Raw genomic sequence first — 22,123 nt, 5'->3', positions numbered from 1 at the left:
TATGCACATATGATGTGTATATATGATATCCAACTCATGATTGTTCTGGCGAGTATAAAAGATCCACTTTTCTTTAATTGTTGAAGCAAAAATGGAGTCCTTGCACATCAAATTGTGATTGGTGTTTTTGTATCACGGGGACATATCATAGTAGAAGTCTTGGTGCTTTTTCTTAATCTACTAGATCTCAACTTATTAGGAATGGTTTGAGGATATTTCCAAATAGTCACCACCTCTACCTAAGTAGACTAGGATTCCACGTAGATTTCTAGAGATCATTGGGATTTTAAAGGCTATAGAACCTTTGGTTTTAAAATAAAAAATATTATTGTTGTTGCTCCTAATGAACTATGCTATAGACACCATAGTAAAAGTCATGGGGTTCATCATGGGTACTTTAAATTAATAAAGAAATATAAGGGTAATGTGTCACATCCCGCCTGCCCCCTTCTCGGCTCAAACTATGACTTTAGCAGGGGAGGACAGCTCAGTTAGACCCAAATCTAACCAACACATCCCGATTTGTACGAAACAAGATTGAGTAAAGAATTGGTCTTAGTAAATTATGTCAAGAAAATCATTCACTTCAATTCCTCAAATACCCATTAATATCAAATATGCATAGCTTGCAGAAATAGTCCTAAAATAATATACGGAGATTCTGAACACTTGAAAAAAAAAGTGTTTGTATTCTACAATTGTCCAAAATCTTTACATTGAAAAGTTGTATGAAAGGCAATCACCTGGATACGGTCTACCTGCTCCTTACCACTCACTAAAAGGAAAAATAATCATATCAGGGTTTAGAGAAATAAATAATGCTGAGTAGGAATATCAATATACAAGAAATATACAATGTATATGCTCGTTAGGAATGACATGAGTATAAGTAGTAAAGAAATAAACATATTTTCATACTTAAAAGTATAACAATACACATGCTAGTAGTATACTAGATAGTGGTTAAAATGCACAAAAAAATGCTAATGGGATGTTCTTTCATTCATTGTATATGCCATCTCATGTGCATTTACTTTTATTTGCATTTTCTTGTTTATTTATTTATTTATTTTTATCACGTCTTAGAATGTTATGTTATATTTGCAATGGCTTTGAGTTATTTCTTTTTTTTTGTTTCATCACCCAACCTGTAAACTTTAACAATCACTGATAAATGCTAGCCTTGCCAACATCACACTTACCAACGACACCTCCAATATCAAATTGTTTGCTCCAACAGTAATTTTAAGTTGAGAATTTAATTTTTTTCTTACAAAGGATAATCTCATTAGACTATTGCCTTTTACTACACAAATCATCAGTAAAAAAGTCTATCTATCACAACACAAGACCTTTTCTTGATTATTTCTATCTATTATAATTATTTTAATATACATTTAATTCTTATGTAAATGCACTTGCAACCAATCACTTTGTTAATATGCATTAGAAATATGGTATAACAAGTAAAATCAATAATTTGCCCTTTATATTGCATTTCTATAATAATGCTATTTAATGCTCGATTTTAAATTCTCTATTACACTAGCGTTACACTCCAACTTTTAAGAGTAGAGAAGGAGATCTGGAGAGGGAGCTGAAAGAATGAAGCAAAGATAAAAAATTGAGTGAGGGGCAGGAGGTCAAAGGATTACTTGTGCTTGTGATTGTCAAGCGACTCGAGTGAGGAAGATGAGGCAACATCGTGTGCATAGCTGTAATTTCCAGAGAGAAAAGAGGTGGAGTCGTGATTGAGCATGTTGGCAGAAGGGATCGAGCCAGCAATTGCAAGCATGAACTTTAAATGAATCAATTGAAGTCGAAGGTAGCGTCACTGATGAGTGGTTCATTCATGCGTCGTGGGCCTGAGGACGGACGACAAGCCCTCATATAGGAAACGACGAAGCAACAGGAGATAAGATGGTTTTTTCGGGCATGCATCTTGCAGTTTTGGGCTACCGCAAGTAGGGTAACAATTCAACCTTGAACTAACAACGAGCAAGTGAGCTAAAATTTATTTTGGTTACTCAGATGTGAAAAGTGTCGGATGTGAAAATTTATTTAACATTGTCATTGTCTGGACCTAAGCTCCAGATGTGAAAAGTGGATGATTGTGTTTGGTATTCGACACTCAATGTAAAGTTTGTCGAAAAATCATGACATGAATCTTTTTAATCATTGTGTAAATGCTAAGACGTCCTCTGGAAGCAACGCACTATATGACCTCAATAATGTGAAAGTGTGCAAAGTGCCACTGCACCAAGGTCCGGGTGTAATGTCAAATAATTAAGGGTTCTTACATTACGAACGAATGCAGATAAAGAAATCAGTCCATGAAACTAATTATAGAATAGGATCTTAGAATATACGTACTATCACATGTAAATTAATGGAATTAGTTGATATTATGATTCATATCTTATTGATTCAAGAAAGTAAATGAGTTTGAGAAAAAAGCTAGATTGATAACTTAAGCTTTAAACTTTGGTATTCAGGTTAGAGTCGAATTAGAAATGGTGTAGGTGTAATTATAGATAAGATTTTGAAAGATAATATTGTAAAAATTAATAGAACTGGAGATAGAATTATAGTCCTTAAAGATTATTTTTGATACTAAAATTTTTAATATTATAAGTGTTTATGCTCATCAAGTAGGTTTAGATTTAAGTTCTAAAGATAAATTTTGGAATTACCTAGAAAGCATAATACAAATGATACCTCTTGAAGAAAGATACCTCTTGAAGAAATTGGAAGAGATTTAAATAGACATGATGGACATGTTGGTAGAGTGACAGAAGATTTTAGAAATATTCATGATGGCTACGGTTTTGGAGTGATTAATGAAGAAGGTAGTTTCGCATTAGATTTTGCTTTAGCGTATGATTTTGTTATTGCTAATACTTTATTCAGGAAAAGAGATAAACATATTATTACTTATAATAATGGATCTAATAAAACTCAAATTGTTTATTTTCTTATAAGAAGAAGAGCGGTCGAGAATGTAAAATGTCCTTCCAAGTGAGGATTTCAATTATTAGTTCTTGATTTTTAAAATGAAGAGTTGTAAATAAAGAATATTAGAAATCATTGTCGTAGAATTAGATGAGAACACCTAAAAGACACATAAAATTATTTTTATGAGTAAACATCAAGATTTGGGTTCATGAAAATTCTGTGGGATAAATTAATAAATACTATTAAATAAGTGACAAAAGATGTACTTGGAGAATCAGAAGAAAACATTTCTATAAATTGGTAGAATAATAATATGCAAATATAGATAATATATAAGAAGTTATGTTATAAAAATGGGTTTAAGTGTAAATGCTTAGAGAACTGAGGAAAATATAAATGGCCCGTAGGGAGTCTAAATGAACAATTTGTGACGCTAAAAATTCTTTTTTTAGTGATCTTTATAATAGATTATCTTTAAATTAGATTAGACACTAAAGAGGGTGAAAAATGTATGTATAAACTAGCCAAAAAAAGGGAAAAGAAAAGTAATGATTTAACTCAAGTAAAGTATTTTAAAGATTAAAATCAAAAATTAATTTTCTTAGAAAAAGATATTCAACATGGGTGGGTGAGTTTATTTTGAACTTTTAATCAAGTTTTTGAAAAGATGATCAAACTTAGTAATCTTAATATCATTAATAATAATAAAATGTTTCATTTTTTACGATCGCATTAGTGAAAAAGTTGAGGAGGCATTAAGGAAAATCAAGGGTGGAAAGTCTGTAGGACCTGGTGATATCCCAATTGAAGTGTGAAAATATATAGAAGATTTGAGAGTTTCTTGTCTTACTAAACTCTTTAATGTAATTTTAAAAACTAAAAAGATGTTTGAATAGTGGAAGAAGAGTGTTTTATTAGGAAGAGTATTTTGGTTCCCATTTTTAAGAATAAAGGGGATACACAAGAGTGTGCAAATTATAGAGGAATTAAGTTGATGTGTCGTACTTTAAAATTATGGGAGAGGGTAATTGAACATAGGTTATTACAATGATTTCTCATAATCAATTTGGTTTTATGTCGGACATTTCTACTCTGGAAGCTATACATTTATTGAGAGGCAGAGAAAATAAAGAGGATCTACATATGATTTTTATTGATTTAGAAAAAGCTGACGATAAAGTTCCAAGAGATATCCTTTGGAGAGTTCTTGAGAAGAAGGGTGTTGATGAATTATATTCAAGTGATTAAACGTGTTTATACTAGAGCTGCTACTTGTGTTCGAACAGAAGGAGGATTGATCAAATATTTTTCTATTTTAGTTGGATTACATCAGGGTTCGGCTTTAAGCTCATATCCTTTTGCTTTAGTTATGGATGCTCTTACTGGACATTTACAGGAGGATGTGCCGTGGTTTATCCTTTTTTGCTGATGATATCCTTGTCATGGATAAGACTAGAGGGAAAGCTCAGGAAAAACTTAAATTACGGAGGTCTACATTGGACTCTAAAGACCTTCGTTTGAGCAGAACTAAAATTAAATACATGAGATGAATTTTAGTAGTAGTAGCTCTTGTGACAGAGTTGTAACTATGGGTGATCAAATTCTTAGGTGTGAACGCTTTAGATATCTCGGGTCTGTTGTTCTTAGTGATGGTGACAGAGATAGGGATGTTGTTAGTAGAATTAGTTGGTTGAAGTGAATGAATGCTTTGGGCCTATTGTGTGATAGAAAAGTACCACTTAGAGTAAAAAAAATTTTTATAAGATGGTAGTGAAATCTGCAATGCTCTATGGCGTTGAATGTTGGCCGTCAAAAGAGAAGCATAAAACTAAGTTAAGTGTTGCCAAGATGAGAATGGTTAGATGGATGAGTTGCTTTACACTTAGAGATAAATGTGAAATGAATATGTCCGTGATAGGATTGGTGTAGCTCCAGTGGCGGACACCAGTTAGTGAGAGTTGTCTTAGATGGTTTGGTCACATTAAACGTCGACCATTTGATGATTCGATTAGGAAAGTAGATAATCTACATTTGACTTATGTTAAGAAAGGCTGAGGTAGACCTAGTAAGACTTGTGCATATGGTATAAAAAATCATCTTAATTTATAAGAATTAAATGAAAACATAACACTCAATAGGATGCAATGGAGAAAAAATGATTCATGTAGCCGACCCCACGTAGTGGGATAAAGGTTTGTTGTTGTTGTTATACCCATGCGATCGATGGAGGATGGGTGGAGATGACATGACACATGTTAGACTTTTATGTGTTTTTAATTTATTTTAATATATCATTTTTTTCTTAAGTTTAATCTTTATGTTATAAAGTTTCAAAAAAATATTTAATTATATAAATGTAATAGTAAATAAATAAATTAGAGTGATGTTCTATAAATAAGCAAAATAAATAATAATAATAATAATAATAATGATAATAATGATAATAATGATAATGATAATAATAATAATAATAATAATAATAATAATAATAATAATGCAAGTAAATTTAATTTTGAAGACATTTTAATTAGCATTATAAGATTTATAATTTAATCAAAGTAACCTAACTAAACTTAAACTTTAAGGATTATAGTATTAAGACTCTTAGCTAAATGTTGTAACAAAAAATGATTAATAATTAATAACTAATTAACTAATTTGATAAAAATTTATTAATATGAATATTTTTATATTGTAAGTGTTAAATTGAAAAAGTTACTACCTAAAGAGTAAAAGGTGGAAAGCATGAAGATGATTACTCTTACTTTTAAGTTGTAGTAACATTTTTAATTTCTTCTAAATTAAATGTATGCATATTTAATGATAGTTGATATATATATTGTAAACAAATATTTTTGTTTATTAGTTCTTCAATAGTATTGATCATATCAATGCTTCAAGTCTTTCATTGTGATAAGCTTTATGTATCTCTTATAAGATATTATATATTGCATTATATGAATATGTTAATGGTATGAGTGATTGTATGTGCATGTTGAATATGAAGTTTACATCCTAATAGTATTGACTAGGGATGCCTTTCCACCCCAGACAATAATAGACTTGTTCCACGCTTCATTGTTCTGACGGTAAGTGTATTGTCTGGGGGTATATTCGGTAATGCTTAGACATTCCTATGATGGTTTTATAAATAAAATTTTATAGATAAAAAAAATGATATAATACATTGTAATTGAATATTATGGAACTTATTAAATGATCGTATTTGATTAGAAAAGTTTTATTTGCTTTACATTTATTTATCTTTGATCGACTAGCATACATTATTTTCTTATTCGTTATGTTGTATTATAGAAGTTGGAGCTATTGATAGCTCATCATTGTATTAATTTAATATTTTTTTATGTTTAAACTATTAATTAAAAAATGAGTAATAAAAGAGATAATTGTATAGAAAGAGAAGTTAGCAAATAAAAAGGTAAATTAATTATGTGCTTATATTTATTTTAAATCATTAGCATCTTTCTTTATTTTGGATCCAGAATTAGTAATGAAATTTGATTTTCACCATCTCATCGACCATTCCCACCTTGAAAATTTCAAGTTGTTGGGTCGGATCATGATAGTTTTTAGTAGTAAATGAGCATGTACTCATTTTAATGAATAAGATGTGCTATCATAATCAATAGTGCACAATAGGAAAACTTTTAAATTCTAATATACAAGTATGTATATAAATTAATAGTACCAAACATTAGTCTTACAATTATTTTTTAATTCTTAATTTAACCTTTGAAAGTCTTACTTGGTTGCCGTCTCAATCTCGTGAATCTCTTTCATAGGCTTGCTTTGGGCTTTTCACCTAGTATAAATGGTTTATCAATAACCAAATTGAATTAAATTATTTGAAATTTTGAAAAAATCATAATTTTGTGCAAAAAAAACTGCTAATTGAATATTTACCTCAGACAACATCCTCTCATATACTACATGTTTTTCCTTCTTTAAATTCTAATTTCCTTATTTCTTTCTAATACCCCTTTTTGATTGGCAAATCGAGATTAAATTCTAGATTCTTTGCTGCTATTCACGAAAAATTTGAAAAGTGAATAAAAGGATTTTAGGGTTTCATAAAATATTCAATTACATTTATATAATTCCCTTATATCTATGTCTCCAAGAACCAACCTTTCTCTAATTTATCACTCTCTAAAATGTCTACAGTAGAGCTGAACTCCATGGTAAAATAGAAGCTAATAAAAGGGATTTATTAATTTAAATCGAAGTTAAATTTTTACTTGAGTTATCCTAAATAACGATAGGAAAACTAAATATTATTGTTGAATTCAAAATTAAGAAATACAATATACTCAAACAAAAAAAGAAATAGCAATGTACATGATTCAGCAAAACAAGATCCATTGAAAATAGATGGGTTAGCTTGGATTGAAATCAAATGTTTGTAATGCACTAAACCTTGGTCAGTTCTCGATATACAACTCTTTTCATGGCAAGATCCAATCTTTAAAATTAAGAGATGTTTAGGATAGGCATGTCTATAATATGAAAACATTTATATCGCAATAATAAACCTTGGGTGTGATATTTGTATTATGGAAATTAATTAGAATTTTTAGAAAATTGATAAGATTTTCTTCTAATTTATTAATCTTCAGAAGGCATATAATAAAATAATATTAGAATTCATCAGCATTGTATAAACATATTAAGGGGAGGCGGGTCGACATGCAAAAGTGATTAATAGCTAGGTTTAGGATAAAGAAAACTAGAACTTTAAGATAGATACGTGTCTAACAAAATTAGGACTAATAACTTAAGAAATGATTATTTTCATGGGTTAATTGTGTTGGGATGGGGCTATATACTTGGGGCTTCAATCAATTAGAAATCAAAAACTACATTGTGAAAAAGAATCACAACAAATTCAAGAAATCCATAACAAAATTAATCAAACAACAACACAATAAAATAATCCTAGAAAAAACATACTAATATTTCTGTGAAAAAACCCTAGAAAAGGAAAAAAATCACAGAATCATACCACCAAGAAATTTCTACAATGAAGAATTAGAAATGTACTAAAATACTCACTCAGTACTTCTCTCCAAATCTTTATCTCGATTTCACAAGAGAAAGCCCTTACTTCAAAATCCTCATTGACTTTTTTTCGCTTTATGAGAACCTTGTCGAAAGTACCACATGTGAGAGTAATTCCATTTGTCACTCCAATAGAGAACTTAAGGAATCGAAAAGATTGAGTTATCCAGCAACGTGGTCACGCCGAGAATCATCGTACATATTTTGCCCGCACGAGAAGAAGTGGAATGAATGATCCTCCACGGTGTGGCTACACCATGCCCGAGCGTTAGCGCTTCTTGTGATTGTGGGTACATCCAGGTTTCACAACACAACAATCTTTCACTTGAAAACTGATAGCACCTAACACCTATTCTCCAGATCTGCATCTCCATTTGTATCATCTTCATAGTCACGTATCTTGTTGTGGCTCACCCCCGATCTAAATCTTCATGAAATTCATCTAAAATCAAGTATAGCTCCAGTTTCTTGATGGTCACCCCTTTGTCAACTTGTTTGCAGGATTTGAAACTGCGTGTATCTTCTTCAAGAACTGACCATCTTCTAGGAAGAGCATGTAAAGTGTTTAGTTGAATGTGTTTTGTCTTGACATGTAAAATAATATTTTTAGCAAGAAGAAATGCACTTATGTTATCGCTATGAAGCTTTCCAATGCCTCGCTCCTTGCCCAATTCTGTCATAATGCCCTATAGCCAAATTATCTCCTTGCTAGCTTAAGCAATAGCAATATATTTTGGTATTTGTTGTTGAAAATGCTACAATCTTCTGCAGCCTGTACACCTAACTCACCGATGTGTTCCCTAATGTGAAGATATACCTTGTTGTACTTCTATCTAAATCTCTTTTTAGATTTGAATCTAAAATTCTCTATAAATGGATCCTTACACTTTAATAACAAAGTGCCCTTTTGACTTTTTCCCGCAAATACCTGTAAATCCACTTCACCGCCTCCTAATAATACTTGCCTTGATTGCCTATGTACCTACTGACCACTCTCACTATATATGCAATATCTGGTTTCATACAAATCATAATTTAAATCAGACTCCCAACTATTGAGCATATGAAGTTCTCTCCATCTATGCTTGCCCTGCTTTAGACTCAAGTGGTAATTCCTTAGATAGTTTGAAATGACTATCCAAGGGGGTATAAACTGGTTTTGCGCACCCGTATTGAAGCTCAATAGTATCTTTCCAACAAACTCTACCTGAGACTACTTTAGTGTACTTTCACTCTTGTTCTGCTGATTCTCATACCAAGGATCTTCTTGGTTGGACTTAAATTCTTCATCTTGAACACATTTGATAATTTTTCTGTTAAGTCTTTGATTTTCTCCATATCTACACACACAATCATTATGTCATCCGCATGCAAAAGGAGTAAGATATAATAATTATCAAAATTTTTGATGAAACAACAGTGGTGAGCTTGACATTTCATGCACCCATTGTCTGACGTGAATCTGTCAAATCTCTTGTAGCATTGTCCCGTGTCCTACTTCAAGCCATAAAGATTTTTTTTTTATCCTGCGGTTGCTCCATGTATTATTCCTCCAGATTTTAATTTAGGAAAGCTGTTTTTGCATCCATTTGCTCCAGATTTAGTCTTCCCTTGCTGTAGACTCAACACAACTTTAATTGTTATCATCTTCACCACTAGAAAAAAAATCTATGTATAGTTCACTTGTTTCTTTTGCTTGAACCCCTTCACAACAAGCCTTATATTGCAGTGTCTGCTGCCATCTGACTCGTCTTTTAGCCCGTGGACCCATGTGTTGTATGGTACTCTTTTTTCATATGGTAATACCCTTAGATCCTTAGCCCGATTTGACTCCGAAGATTTTCTCTCATTATCCATGATAAGCTCACACTTCATTTAATCTCCAACTTGAGTGGCATCCCCAAAGCCCTCTGGTTCACCATTATCAGCTAGCAACAATTAGTGTAACAAAGGAAAATACATGTTTACCAGTTGTATCACTCTACTGGACCTCCTGACTTTAGTAGCAGGTGATTGAGAAACTTTTTGTGCTTTATCTAATTGAGCACTTCTTCTTTCTCCACCCTTCCGATCAGTAGTGTCTTTTGTCTCAATATACTCAGACTCTTCAGATTTCACTGATGAAATATCTTGAGTTCTTCTCCTGTCCTTGTACATCGTCATTTCATTGAACGTGACATCCCTATTTTTGATGAACTTCTGTTTATAATATTCTTAAAATTTATACCCAAACTCATCGGAGCTATATCCAATGAAGGTGCACTTGATAGATTCTGAATCAAGCTTACTCCCGGACCTTATATTGCTACGAACATATGTAAAACACCTACATACGTTTAAATGAGATAAATTTATCTTCTTATCACTTCAAACTCCTTTAGGTAAACAACAGTGTTTATTGCTTATGCCCAAAACTATTTGACAAGATTGCATGCAGCCTCATGCTCTTGGCACATTTTGTGATTGGTTTTTTTTGATGCACTAAGCTCTAATTTTGCTGTTGAGTTCTTGGGACAGTGAACTCAAGCTTGTTCTCTTATATAACATAGAAATTTTTGAACTTCTGATCACATTCCCACCCTTATTTTTTGATACGAGACATTTCATCTTTAATTCTGTCTCATTTCCTACTAGTCTTCCACTTCTTAAATACTTCAAATACTTCTAATTTTTGTTTTATGTAAACCCACACTTTTCTGTTATAAATGTCAATAAACATGATAAAGTAGTTGGAACCTTCAATGGATTGAACTGAGTGGGTCCCCATACATTAGTATGCACTAACTTCAGTTTTTTTGACTTTACAACATACTCACTTTTAGAAAATATTTTCCCTATATACAGTCTTCATTGCACCCTAAATCTACTGATTTCAAACTCTGAAGTTAATTTTTAGAGAGTATGTACTTCATATCTTTCTCGATCATATGGGCAAGCCTACGATACTAGAGATGCATCCACTTTGGTTCCAATCACATTAGGTAAATCCACCATTTCATCGCCAAGTAAAGATTGCCTTCAATGTTGCCCCGAGCCATCACGTTTGCCCTATAATCAACTTCCACGAGTCTGCTGTGAAAGTAGTCACGTGTCCTGACTTTGTGAACTGGCTAACAAAGATGATATTTCACTTCAAACTCGGAACATGTAAAACTTCAGTAAGCTTCCAGATCATTCCATTTGACAAGTTGATGTCCACATCACCCTTTCATACGATATTACAAACCTTGTTGTTTCTCAGATAACCATTTCCTAAATTACTTTTAGTGTAATTTCTAGACACTTCTTTGTTGCGGCATGTACGAAAAAAGACATCTAAATCTACTATCCAAGATTCAACGCTAACTAGGGATTTCAACTGTAGGGGCATTTATAGAGAGATTTCTTTCTCATCTTCCCCCATCAACTTCTTTGGAGCTTTGCAGTCATTTTTACAATGCCCTTTCCTTCCACAGTTCTAGCATTCACCTATGTCATTTCCTCTACTTGGCCTTGACTTTCTTCTTCTGGATTTGAATCTATCTCTTCTTGTATTCCTGTCTAGTTTGCTTCCCCTATTTTTAACATTCAACAAAGAACCTGAAGATTCATCATTCTTTGCTTTTCTGTGAACTTTCCTTATTTAGCACCAACCCCACAATGTTATTAAAGTTCAACTTCATATTCTCAGAAGAGTTATTTACCGTCGTGACCAATCTATCCCAGCTGTTTTGCAATAAAAACAAAATTAGTTGTGCCCTGACTTCTCTAAATTTGATCCCCACATAACACAACTAGCTCGTTACAGTGTTGAACATATTCAGATGTTCTTCCACTGAACTGCCTTCCAAAATTTTCATGTTTAATAACCTCTTCATAAAAAAAAAATATATATTTTAAAAAGGAAGGTTTTTCGTACATCTTTGTCACTGACGCCAAGAGATCTATCATTTTGTCATTCACTATGTTGAACGCAATAAACGAATAAAGTGATAAACTGATCAAACTCAAGGTTGTTCAATCCAGCACCTCCCATTACTCCATAGTCATAGATTTAGGATTCTTTATGATTCCTTATAGTGATAGATATAGTTCTTTTTGGTACAATAAATCCTCCACTTGTATGCTTCAAAACGCGAGGTTTGATCCGTTAAACTTCTCCACTTTAATTCTTATTTCGTCAGTCATTGCTCCCACAGGAATCATACACTCCGCTTTGATACCACATGTTGGGATAGAACTATATATTTAGGGCTTTAATCAATTAGAAATCAAAACCACATTGCGTAAAGAATCACAAAAAATTTGAGAAACCCAAAACAAAATAAATCAAACAAAAACGTTACAAAACAGTTTCAGACAAAAGCACACCGGGATTTGCATGGAAAACCCCAATAATAGAGAAAAACCATGGAGCCTCACTTCCAAGAAATTTTCACAATGAAGAATAAAAAATGTGCAGAAATGCTTATTCAGATCTTCTCTATAATCAATAGAACTTACAGAAATTCGCTCCAAGTTTCCTCTCAATTTCACAAGCGAAAGCTCTCGTTACTAGATCCCCGATTCTTTTCTGTTTCATGAGAATCTTGTTGAAAGTACCACACACGAGAGTAATTCCCTTCGTCACTCCAGTCGTGAACTTAAGGAGCCGAACATATTGAATCGTTTGGCCGTGCGGTCATGCTGAGTAGCGGTGTAAATATTTTGCCCGCTCGTGAAGAATCACTGAAATGAACGATCCTTTGTGACATAGCTTTGCCAAGCCCAGGCGCTGATGCTTCTTGCAGAAGTGGGTGTATCCAGGCTCCACAACACAACAAATTGGAGTTAACGTCTATCAAAAATAGGGTAGTTGAAAATAGGTTTTAGATGGCCTGGACTTGTATGTCGGAGGAAATTTCTTATTGTGTAGGAAGAAAAATTGAATAATTGATGGTAATGTTGATAGAATTGTTCAAGAGGAATTCACATGTTTTGGCATCTTATATATTTCATGCAATACTTGAATGGAACAAAAGGAAAATTTGTGTTTGTAAAGTTGGCTCCAAATATTTGAGATAACATTTTAATCTTCATAGAGTAAGAGGTAATGTTGCATACATCAAGCTCTTTTTAGAGATTAAATTGGTGAGAGCCCCTTGCTCTTCTACTCAGGGTTGACTTATTGTTGTATAAAAACAAATTATTCAAGTGTCAAAATAGTCAACTCAATGGTTGCATGGGTCTATTTAGTCCCAAAGTTTATTGCTAAATCAGTCTCCTGACTCTTTTATTATAGTTTAAAATAGTCTCCATGGATGATTATTTTAGCCTTCATTATAAATTTTTGGTACTAAATTGACACTTCATAGATTGCAGGATCAGAGATATTTTGACACTTCTTTTAAAACCAAATAAATTGAAATGTTCAGCAGTAGACTAGTTATCAGAAAATGATTTATGGTTTTTTATTGTTTTAATTGTGGATCATTCTATGAAGCACTTAGGGACCTTGCTTTCTTCGGACAAGCTTGAAGAGGTCCAACAGGGCGATTCAAATAGCCTGCCTGCTGTTTACTATTTCCCTGTTGGGTGGCAGCTTTCCACGGGTGTTGATTAGTACAAGTCCGTCTGAAGCATTTAAGCATATTAATAAAATGATTCAGGTTTAATTATTGTTTTATTCTACCAATGGATTACAACCAAATTATTGCAATTTCTGCCTTAGTTTCTTGAAACGTGACTGTACACCCTGTGTAAGTTATCATTAATTTGTCATTTTTTAATCATCTCAAAAATTCAATAGCTGAATCAGTCATCTTTCCACCACATTCAGCTTAAAACGTTTTTGGAGGGATGGTTACAAAGAAAAATGCTTAAATTCAAGTTCTTTATGTTTTTTAATTTTCACAGAAAACATGCTGTTGAATGAGGATCAGAAAACAGTGAAATTAGCGGATCTTGGCTTGGCAAGGGAAGAGACTTTAACTGAGATGATGACATCCGAGACAGGAACATACCGTTGGATGGCTCCAGAGGTTTTCCAGTTTTAAGAGTACTCTTTTTTACCTTTTCTCAGAATTATTGAATATATCCTAACAAAAACTTTCATGATGCAGTTGTATAGCACTGTCACTTTAAGGCATGGAGAAAAGAAACATTACAATCACAAGGTTGATGTTTACAGCTTTGCTATAGTGTTATGGGAGCTTCTACATAATAAATTGCCATTTGAGGGCATGTCAAACCTTCAAGCTGCATATGCAGCTGCTTTCAAAGTAACTTCTAGCACTCTCAGCCACGTACTTTGAACGCTGCTATTGATCTGCAGTTCTGTTTTCTATGGGGCTATTTGGAATCACTGTCGTTTTTTAATTTTATATTTATGTTTCTTATTTTGTTTTGTTTATGTATTATTTTGAAACAAAGTATAATTGACATATTTAATTATGGTATGATTGTTTCAAAAATATTCAAAAATACTTAGAAGTTATTTCAAGTGTTTTTAAAAAAATTGTTTTTTGAAATAATGAAGAAAATTATATAGAAAACACACCAAATAAATACATAAAAAAAAAGAAAAAACAAAATTGATCCTGAAGAACCCTTGACTGAATTTGAATTTATCTTGCAGAATGCTAGGCCGAGTGCGGAAAACCTTCCTGAAGAACTGGCAGTGATTTTAACCTCTTGCTGGAAAGAGGATCCAAATGCACGCCCCAACTTTAGCCAAATCGCTCAAATGCTCCTGCACTATCTTTCAACTCTTTCGCCTCCCGAGCCTGTAGCTCCTCCATGCTTCTTTGGACCTGATAACGTTGGCTTACCACCTGAGTCACCTGGAACAAGCTCTATGGTTGCCATCCTCCCCCGCGATGGCATGGGAGGCACTCCAAATAGCTCTTCTGAGGCCGAAGGAAAAGGATTTTTTTCCTGCTTCAACTACTGCTGCTGATTTTCAAAATTAGAAAACAATACTGATGAAGCTGTTGCTATGCCTATGCTACTAGAAACTTTCAAGGGAAAATCGATTTCTTCGCTCTGCTGCTGAGGCAATGAATGCTACCTGATCTTATACTTGTAAGTAATTTGTATTCAAATGGCTCTGACGAAGTGGCTGAAAGGAGGCGGCCTTGAATCTGAAGCACTGTTTTTTTAGGAGGGATCACATTATATGTAGAATCAGGAAGTTTTTCTTCTGTTAAATAACTTTTAATATGTTAAAAAATCAGCAAATTAATCATAATTACGGTTGCCTTGTTCCAACTATTTGGAGGCAATTTATAGTTTTTACTTCTAATTTTGTTTGTGCTATATGAGCTTTAATTTCTATGTTACACAAGTCTATAATACAGTGATAAGGCAAGGTGGGATTCCCACGTCTTTTTATTGCTATTTTTTGCATAGTTTTTAAGCAATATAGACTCCTGATTACAGAGTTGAGGCATATTCACCAAAACCAAGGGGAACTTGTGATAAGATAGTTGCCTTGGCTCAAGGATTTTGCCTGCATCATTTGCCAGCATGCTTGCGTCATCTTTCATTTCTATGATCAATTGATTTGGGACTTTTTTTACAGGTTTCATTAATGTTCTGATCATAATATGTACAGATGTCTATAAGCGTTCGATAATATTTTTTTATTCGTTCTTCATGAGGTAATGCTTTAATATTTTTGGTAGCGCTAAAATACCCTACAAATAGAAGGTTTAGTAGCCATTTTTTGAGATGATCTCTTTGGGTTTTTTGTGTTGGAAGTAAAATTCTACCCTCTCCTTCCCTCTCTCTCCTTCCTTCCTCCGGTAATTTTGGTAGGGTTTTGGCATTACCACCAACAAATTTGTGTGGTGGATAATGTAAACTCAAATTCTGAAGTTCAAATTGAATTGAAATAATTTAAAGTGAGAATTGATCTTTTCTATCATATAGCTTATTTTGAATGGATCATTTTTTTACTCGGCATCAGTGATGCTTTGAAGTGCTACTGATACAGATCAAAGTTATGAAGTATGGACCTTAAAAAAGTTTTAAACAAACCTTAAAACTGAATGAAACAAACTTTAGTAAATCTTAATTAATTTTGGAAGTGATAAAAAATCTTTAAAAATTTTTTTAAAGAGCCTTAATAACTTTAAAAAAAAAATTAAAATAAAAGAAAATAATAACATTGACAAATTAATCTTTAAGTGTTTAAATTTTTAAAACAATTCAGTTTTAAAATTTAACACCATTTTAAAATATAATAACAAATCTACACAAAATCAAACCTAAATGTCAACTAAAAATAAACCTAAAAAATTAAATTAACCTAACAAACTCAAGTCTTAACTCAAGTGAAATCAATCTTCGTCTAAGCTTATCCAAATTTTTTAGTTCCAATCATTTTATCTGTATCTTTAAAATCTATCACCTCACAGACATTTGCTATTAATTGAGAAAGATATAAGAAATAACTTCAATTGAGAGTATTCTCAAGAGTTAATCCTGAAATTTAATTAACTATGAGGGAGCCTCCGAATATAGATATTAGACCTCAAAATAAATAAATTTTATCTTACACCAGCAAAATAAGGAAAAACCTTAGTTCCTTCGACATGTAAATCATGAAGATTTTCATGAGCTGAGTACTAGATTCATTCTAAGACTATTTCTATCATTTTGGATAGTATAGTATTCCTTAAATGCGGTATTTGATCATTTAGATTAAAATCATTCGAGATTTATCTTGACTACAAAATAAAAAAAACTCCCCAAATACTCGACTAATATAAAATCAAAATTCAATCATAAAATTCATTTATCTATTCAATTATACCATCTCAATTACGTTACTGTTTTTTGAATAAATTTTTGTAACTTTAGTTAAAAAAATTATTGATCCCTTGACGCTTAGAAAAGAAATTTGCATCAATTTTTAAACCGAGCTTCACTTCAAGCTTCCCCCAAAAAGTTTCTGAAATATTTTCTTTTTTTATTATGAACCTTTTCGAAACTTTTCTTCTACCTCATTTCTTTTAATTTTTTTTCTTTTGACTTTGACTTTTCTTCTCATTTTTTGTCGGGAATTACCATATCTATGTAAGTTCTTTTTGATGATTTTGAATCCTAAAAAATCTTCTCAAGTCAAATTTTCATAAGTATATAACTTAATTAAAAAAGTTGTGGTTCAGGAGTGATAACTAAGAATCAAATTGTTTAAATCAAGTAGTTAATAATTTTCACAGTATCGAAATATCAATTATATATATAACTATTATTTAGCTTAAGTGTTTAGCATAGGTTATAAAGATAAGTATGTACTTGGAAATAATGTATGGAAACGTAAAGTGTCGGAAGAAGTCCTTGATGTTGTGGGTAAACAAAATACCACTTTCAGGAACAATCATCGAGAAAAGAGTTATTAAAGATACCCTTTAAGATCAATCAAATAAACATTAAAGAAATTAAGAGCTTATCTCAAGCAATTATTACTAAAAAGAAAAGGAAATTTTTCCAACGACCTGAATGAAAAGTTCTGAGAGGTAAACATGATGGAGACACGAGCTACCTTGTCAACACGAGAGGTACCGTTGCCAATCAAAGATATAACAAAAGAATTACTAAATGCTATACAATATCGAGATGAACAAATTGCCCGTCTTGAAGCAAAAGTTAACAAAATGATGAGTGCATTATCAACTCTACAAAGTTCACCACCAAAGAATCCAACCCCTGCTGTGGAAATTGTTCAACTTGAAGCAATGCATATTATTGAAAGAGAACCAACAAAAATAGAAGAAAGTACTCAAAAGAGTAAGGATTCCACTCAAAGTGTAATTCAGAAAAAGAAATAACATAATTAGTGGAGCAAAAGCTAAGGGAAACAATGGCCCAGGTAAAGGCTAGATCATTAATTCCAAAGGGTAGACCTTATCTGGAATAATTTGATTCTATCAAATACCCTAAAGGTTTTGTTCCACCTATTTTAAAAATATTTGATGGGACTGGCAACCCACATCAGCATCTTGCATACTTTAAAGCAAGTTGTTGCAATGCGGGAGGAAGTGATGCTCTCTTATTCCACTAATTTGTTAACAACCTTACAGGGTTTGTTTTCAATTGGTATGCAAAGCTTCTCAATGGGTTCGTTAAAACTTTTACTGAACTTGAAAATCTTTTTTATCAGTGATTCGCTGGAGTACAACACCGTATGATTATTGGACATTTGGTGGTGGAAAAGCAAAAACCAGGAGAAACTTTGGTGTATTGCATTTTGCATCGGAGAAACCTCAGCATGAAATGTGAACCACAACTTCAAAAACATGTAGTTGAAATTTTACTCAAGAATATCCATGGACCAATAACATTCATGCTTAAAGGGTTCACAATCAAGACATTTGAAAAGCTACTCAGTAAACCCGCTAACCTTCAAGAAAAGGCCAAGCAGATGAGCATAACAGAACAGAAAAAAAAATCAAAGCTGGTTAAGGCTTTTGAAAAGAAATCAAGAAGCATTTTAGCAGTAGAAAAGGGTAAGCAACCGATGAACGTGCAACCTGAACAGATGTAGCAGCGACAGAACATCATCTAAACACAACAACAAGCACTTTCCCAGTTACAATTTCAATCCGCAAAACCAACACAAATGGAAACAAAATCAATGACAGAAAAAATGAACAAGGAGTACCCATTCAAGATAGAAGCTGTAGCAAACATATTCTGTACCCTATTAAAGGTGTCGTAATTCAAGCTACCTAAAGTTAAGAGGCCAAGAGAAGTTGACATGAAAGATCATCCTAACTACTGTCCTTACCACAGGATCCTTGGACATAAGATTGAAGAATGCTTTGTATTCAAAGATTGGCTTGAACATAACTTCAAAGCAGGGAAAATAATCATCCTGAAAGAATATCTGAAGGAACCTGAAAAAGTTTCAGTCAATATGATTTTGGCAGATGAATTTATTCCTCGCAGTAGATATAAAGATAAAGACAAACAGAGCATGGAGTGAGATAAACTCTTGAGAAGACCTTTGCGGACCTACAAATTACTCAAGCTTCAACATTGACAACAAAATCTTCCAATAAAGAGAAGAAAAAGAAAGAACTAAAGAGGATTAAAGATCTTCAAAATATAGTTGTTATCTTTTCCTTTGAATCTCCTACTCCTTTTGTATACTCTACTAGATTAGTTATCTCGTATAAAAAGAGGAAATCCCTCGAGCCACTGACATTGTATGACTTCTTGTTTGCCCCAGAAATGAATGATAAATCTCTTGATTTCGCTTACATTTAGTCTATTTCTGGTACCACTTCTAAAAATAATCAATCCAATGTCAATCTTGTAGACAATACTCAAATCATACACAATATCGACAGATCTAACGACATCCAAAATAATAATATTAACAATGATATTTCTAATAATAGTGGAAGCGAAGATGACACCGCTACACTTGAGGTGCAAGGAATTTCAATTTCCATAGGATTGGATCCTTCAAACTCAAAGACAAAGGATTCAAAAGAAAAAAATTGAAATAAATTTTTGGAGTGCAAAAGTCTTATCTTCAAGAATGGATCCTTAAGAAAAAGGAAAGAAAATAATAGCACCAGAAGAAATAGTTCCTCCAGCACAAGAAAGATTATCTGAAAAAAATAGACTATTCCTACAACAAAGTAGACTACAACGTATTAGCCCATTTGAGGAAATTGCAGGCAAAATTAAGAATCTACAATGCCCTTATCCTCTCCAAAGAGATTAGGGAATCATTAATAAAAGCCATTTTAGATCTCAAAATTTGCTTAGCTCAACTTGCTGACATTTCTTGGCTTTTTTGTTTGAAGCACAAATCAAGATTACTTTTTCCGACAATGACTTGTTGCTTGGTACAACTGAGCATAATCATCCATTGCATATCATAGTAACCATTAACGACACTACACTTCCAAGGGTAATTATTGACTATGGTGCCTCAATTAACATTATGAATTTGAGGACCCTTGCATAGTTGGATATTGATGCTTATAAACTGACAAGAGATAAAATGATACTATGAGGTTTCAACCAACTAGGAGAATGAGTTGTAGGATCAATTTTATTGCTCTTGATGATGGATGATTCAGTGACAACATCAAAATTCCATGTCATAGACTCTGAAACATTTTTTAATGCATTACTGGTCGACCATGGCTAAGATGGTTCACTCATCATTACATGAATGCATTAAATACCTACAGTAAGGACAAGAATGTTGTATTATAGGGGACTTACAACCATTTTTAGTTCATGAAATTAGTATAAATGAAGACATTGGGTATTAAATGCATAAGAAAAGGATAAAAATAAAAAGATCGATATATACTCTACTTTGGCATAGGCAAAGGGAAAAAACTCTCATCAAACTCGCATTTGAGGACAAGGCAGGGGATGAGGACAAGAGATGAAATACCAAATTTTCAAAATGAAGAAAACTCTGAAATTTAATATTCTCTTGGACTCAACTTTTGAAAGAAAAAAAAAATGAAAAGACAATGTAAGTGATTCTGAAAGAATCACAATTCAAAATATCTATTGAAGACGAAGACAAAGAAAAATAATTTGAATCCATGTACAAACAAATTAATCACTATGTACATGCTATTACCCTAATTCTATTCTCTTCATATAAAATTGAAAGTTTAGTGGTAAAAAAACTACATGGTGAAGACAAAAAATAAATAAAGTTTAACATGGTTCTACTTCTAGTTCTGAGACACATGTAAAATTAGAAGATGCAAATCTTTTAAATTTAATGAAATTACCTATTGAAATTTATTCTTCGTCTATCTAGAAACTTGTTAAAAATATTTTAATTCATAAACAATGGTCATTAGATCAATCTTATCTATTTAAACAATTGTGGAATAATATAAAATGAAATCCCAACTCAAAAGAAGGTATTGGATTCAGTACACTAGAACCTTTAGATGACATAGAATTTAGCCTCATCATCACTGAAATATTTGATTCTGAGCAAACATCTGATCCTCTAATTGAAGATGCACCACCAAAATTTGAAGAAGAAATTAAATCAACAGTGGACGAACTGAAGGAAATAAACTTAAGAAATGAAGAAAATCTCAGACTAACTTTTATTAATTCCTTCATTAACAACATCAAAGCAAAAGAAATAATTCAATTATTAAAAGAATACAAAGACTACTTTGCTTAAAGTTATGATGAAATGCCTGAACTTGATCTAGAAGTTGTAGTTCATAAACTTGGAATAAACAAAATTGTCATCCCCATTAAATAAGCTCTAAGAAGAATTTGAGTTGAAATCGACCAACAAGTCATTGTCAAAGTTGAGAAATTAATCGACGCCGGATTTATTCGAAAAGAAAAATACCTGACATGGCTGGCTAATGTAGTGCTGGTAAAAAAATGGTCAGATTCGGGTTTGTGTAGATTTCAGGGATCTAAATAAAGCTTTCCTGAAAGACGAATTTCCCTTAACAGTTCTAGAATTAATGATAAATATTGCCTCTACACATGCAATGTTTTCCTTTATGGATGGATCATTGAGATAGAATCAAATTAGAATGTCTCCAGAAGATGAATCAAATACAGCTTTCAGAACACCCATTGAAATAGACTGTAACAAAATGATGTCCTCCAGACTGATAAATGTTAGTGCTACTGATCCTGACTTAATGCTTATGCACAATATAACAATAGTTCTGATGGTATTTTTCACTTATATTTCCTTATTTTGCAACAAAACCAAAAACTTCATCCTGAAGAAAAATAAGAATTTAACTTTTTAATTTATATATATTTATATTGGGATATTACAAAAGTATACATATCGTTATCAAGTAATATAAGACTTTTTAATTAAGACCTGATATCGAACCCACAGGGAAGATTATGTAATATGCACTTTCTAGAAAATTTTTCTATTTTTAATAAGATAATTACTTGAACTAAAAATGATTTTTTTAGAAATTTAAAATTTAAATATTTTTTGTATTTTTGATATTTTAACGAAATAGTAACAACTTAAAAAGATAACTAAAGTTTTTTGAAGAAGAAAAGTACTTAATATGAAAATATCTTTCTTCTTATCATGAATCAGTAATAAGTATAGGAAATAAGTATAGGAATTCTG

The 22,123-nt window shown here is 32.2% G+C and overlaps 1 protein-coding gene across 1 annotated transcript in view; it reads left to right on the top strand.

Annotated features, from left to right (window-relative positions):
• LOC110036753 (serine/threonine-protein kinase HT1-like) overlaps positions 1-15,041 on the top strand; it is a 49,087-nt gene extending 34,046 nt beyond the window's left edge. The window contains exons 4-6 of the mRNA XM_020741281.1: positions 13,909-14,033; positions 14,115-14,273; positions 14,630-15,041. Of these exons, the coding sequence (XP_020596940.1) occupies positions 13,909-14,033; positions 14,115-14,273; positions 14,630-14,950 (605 nt within the window). The 3' untranslated portion in view covers positions 14,951-15,041. The remainder of the gene's footprint in view (positions 1-13,908; positions 14,034-14,114; positions 14,274-14,629) is intronic.
• The last annotated feature ends 7,082 nt before the right edge of the window (positions 15,042-22,123 follow it).

This window comes from Phalaenopsis equestris, unplaced genomic scaffold (assembly GCF_001263595.1).
Source record: "Phalaenopsis equestris unplaced genomic scaffold, ASM126359v1 Scaffold210477, whole genome shotgun sequence".
Lineage (NCBI taxonomy): Eukaryota > Viridiplantae > Streptophyta > Magnoliopsida > Asparagales > Orchidaceae > Phalaenopsis > Phalaenopsis equestris.
Note: the sequence above shows the minus strand (reverse complement) of the source record. Positions and strands in the feature narration are given on the sequence as shown.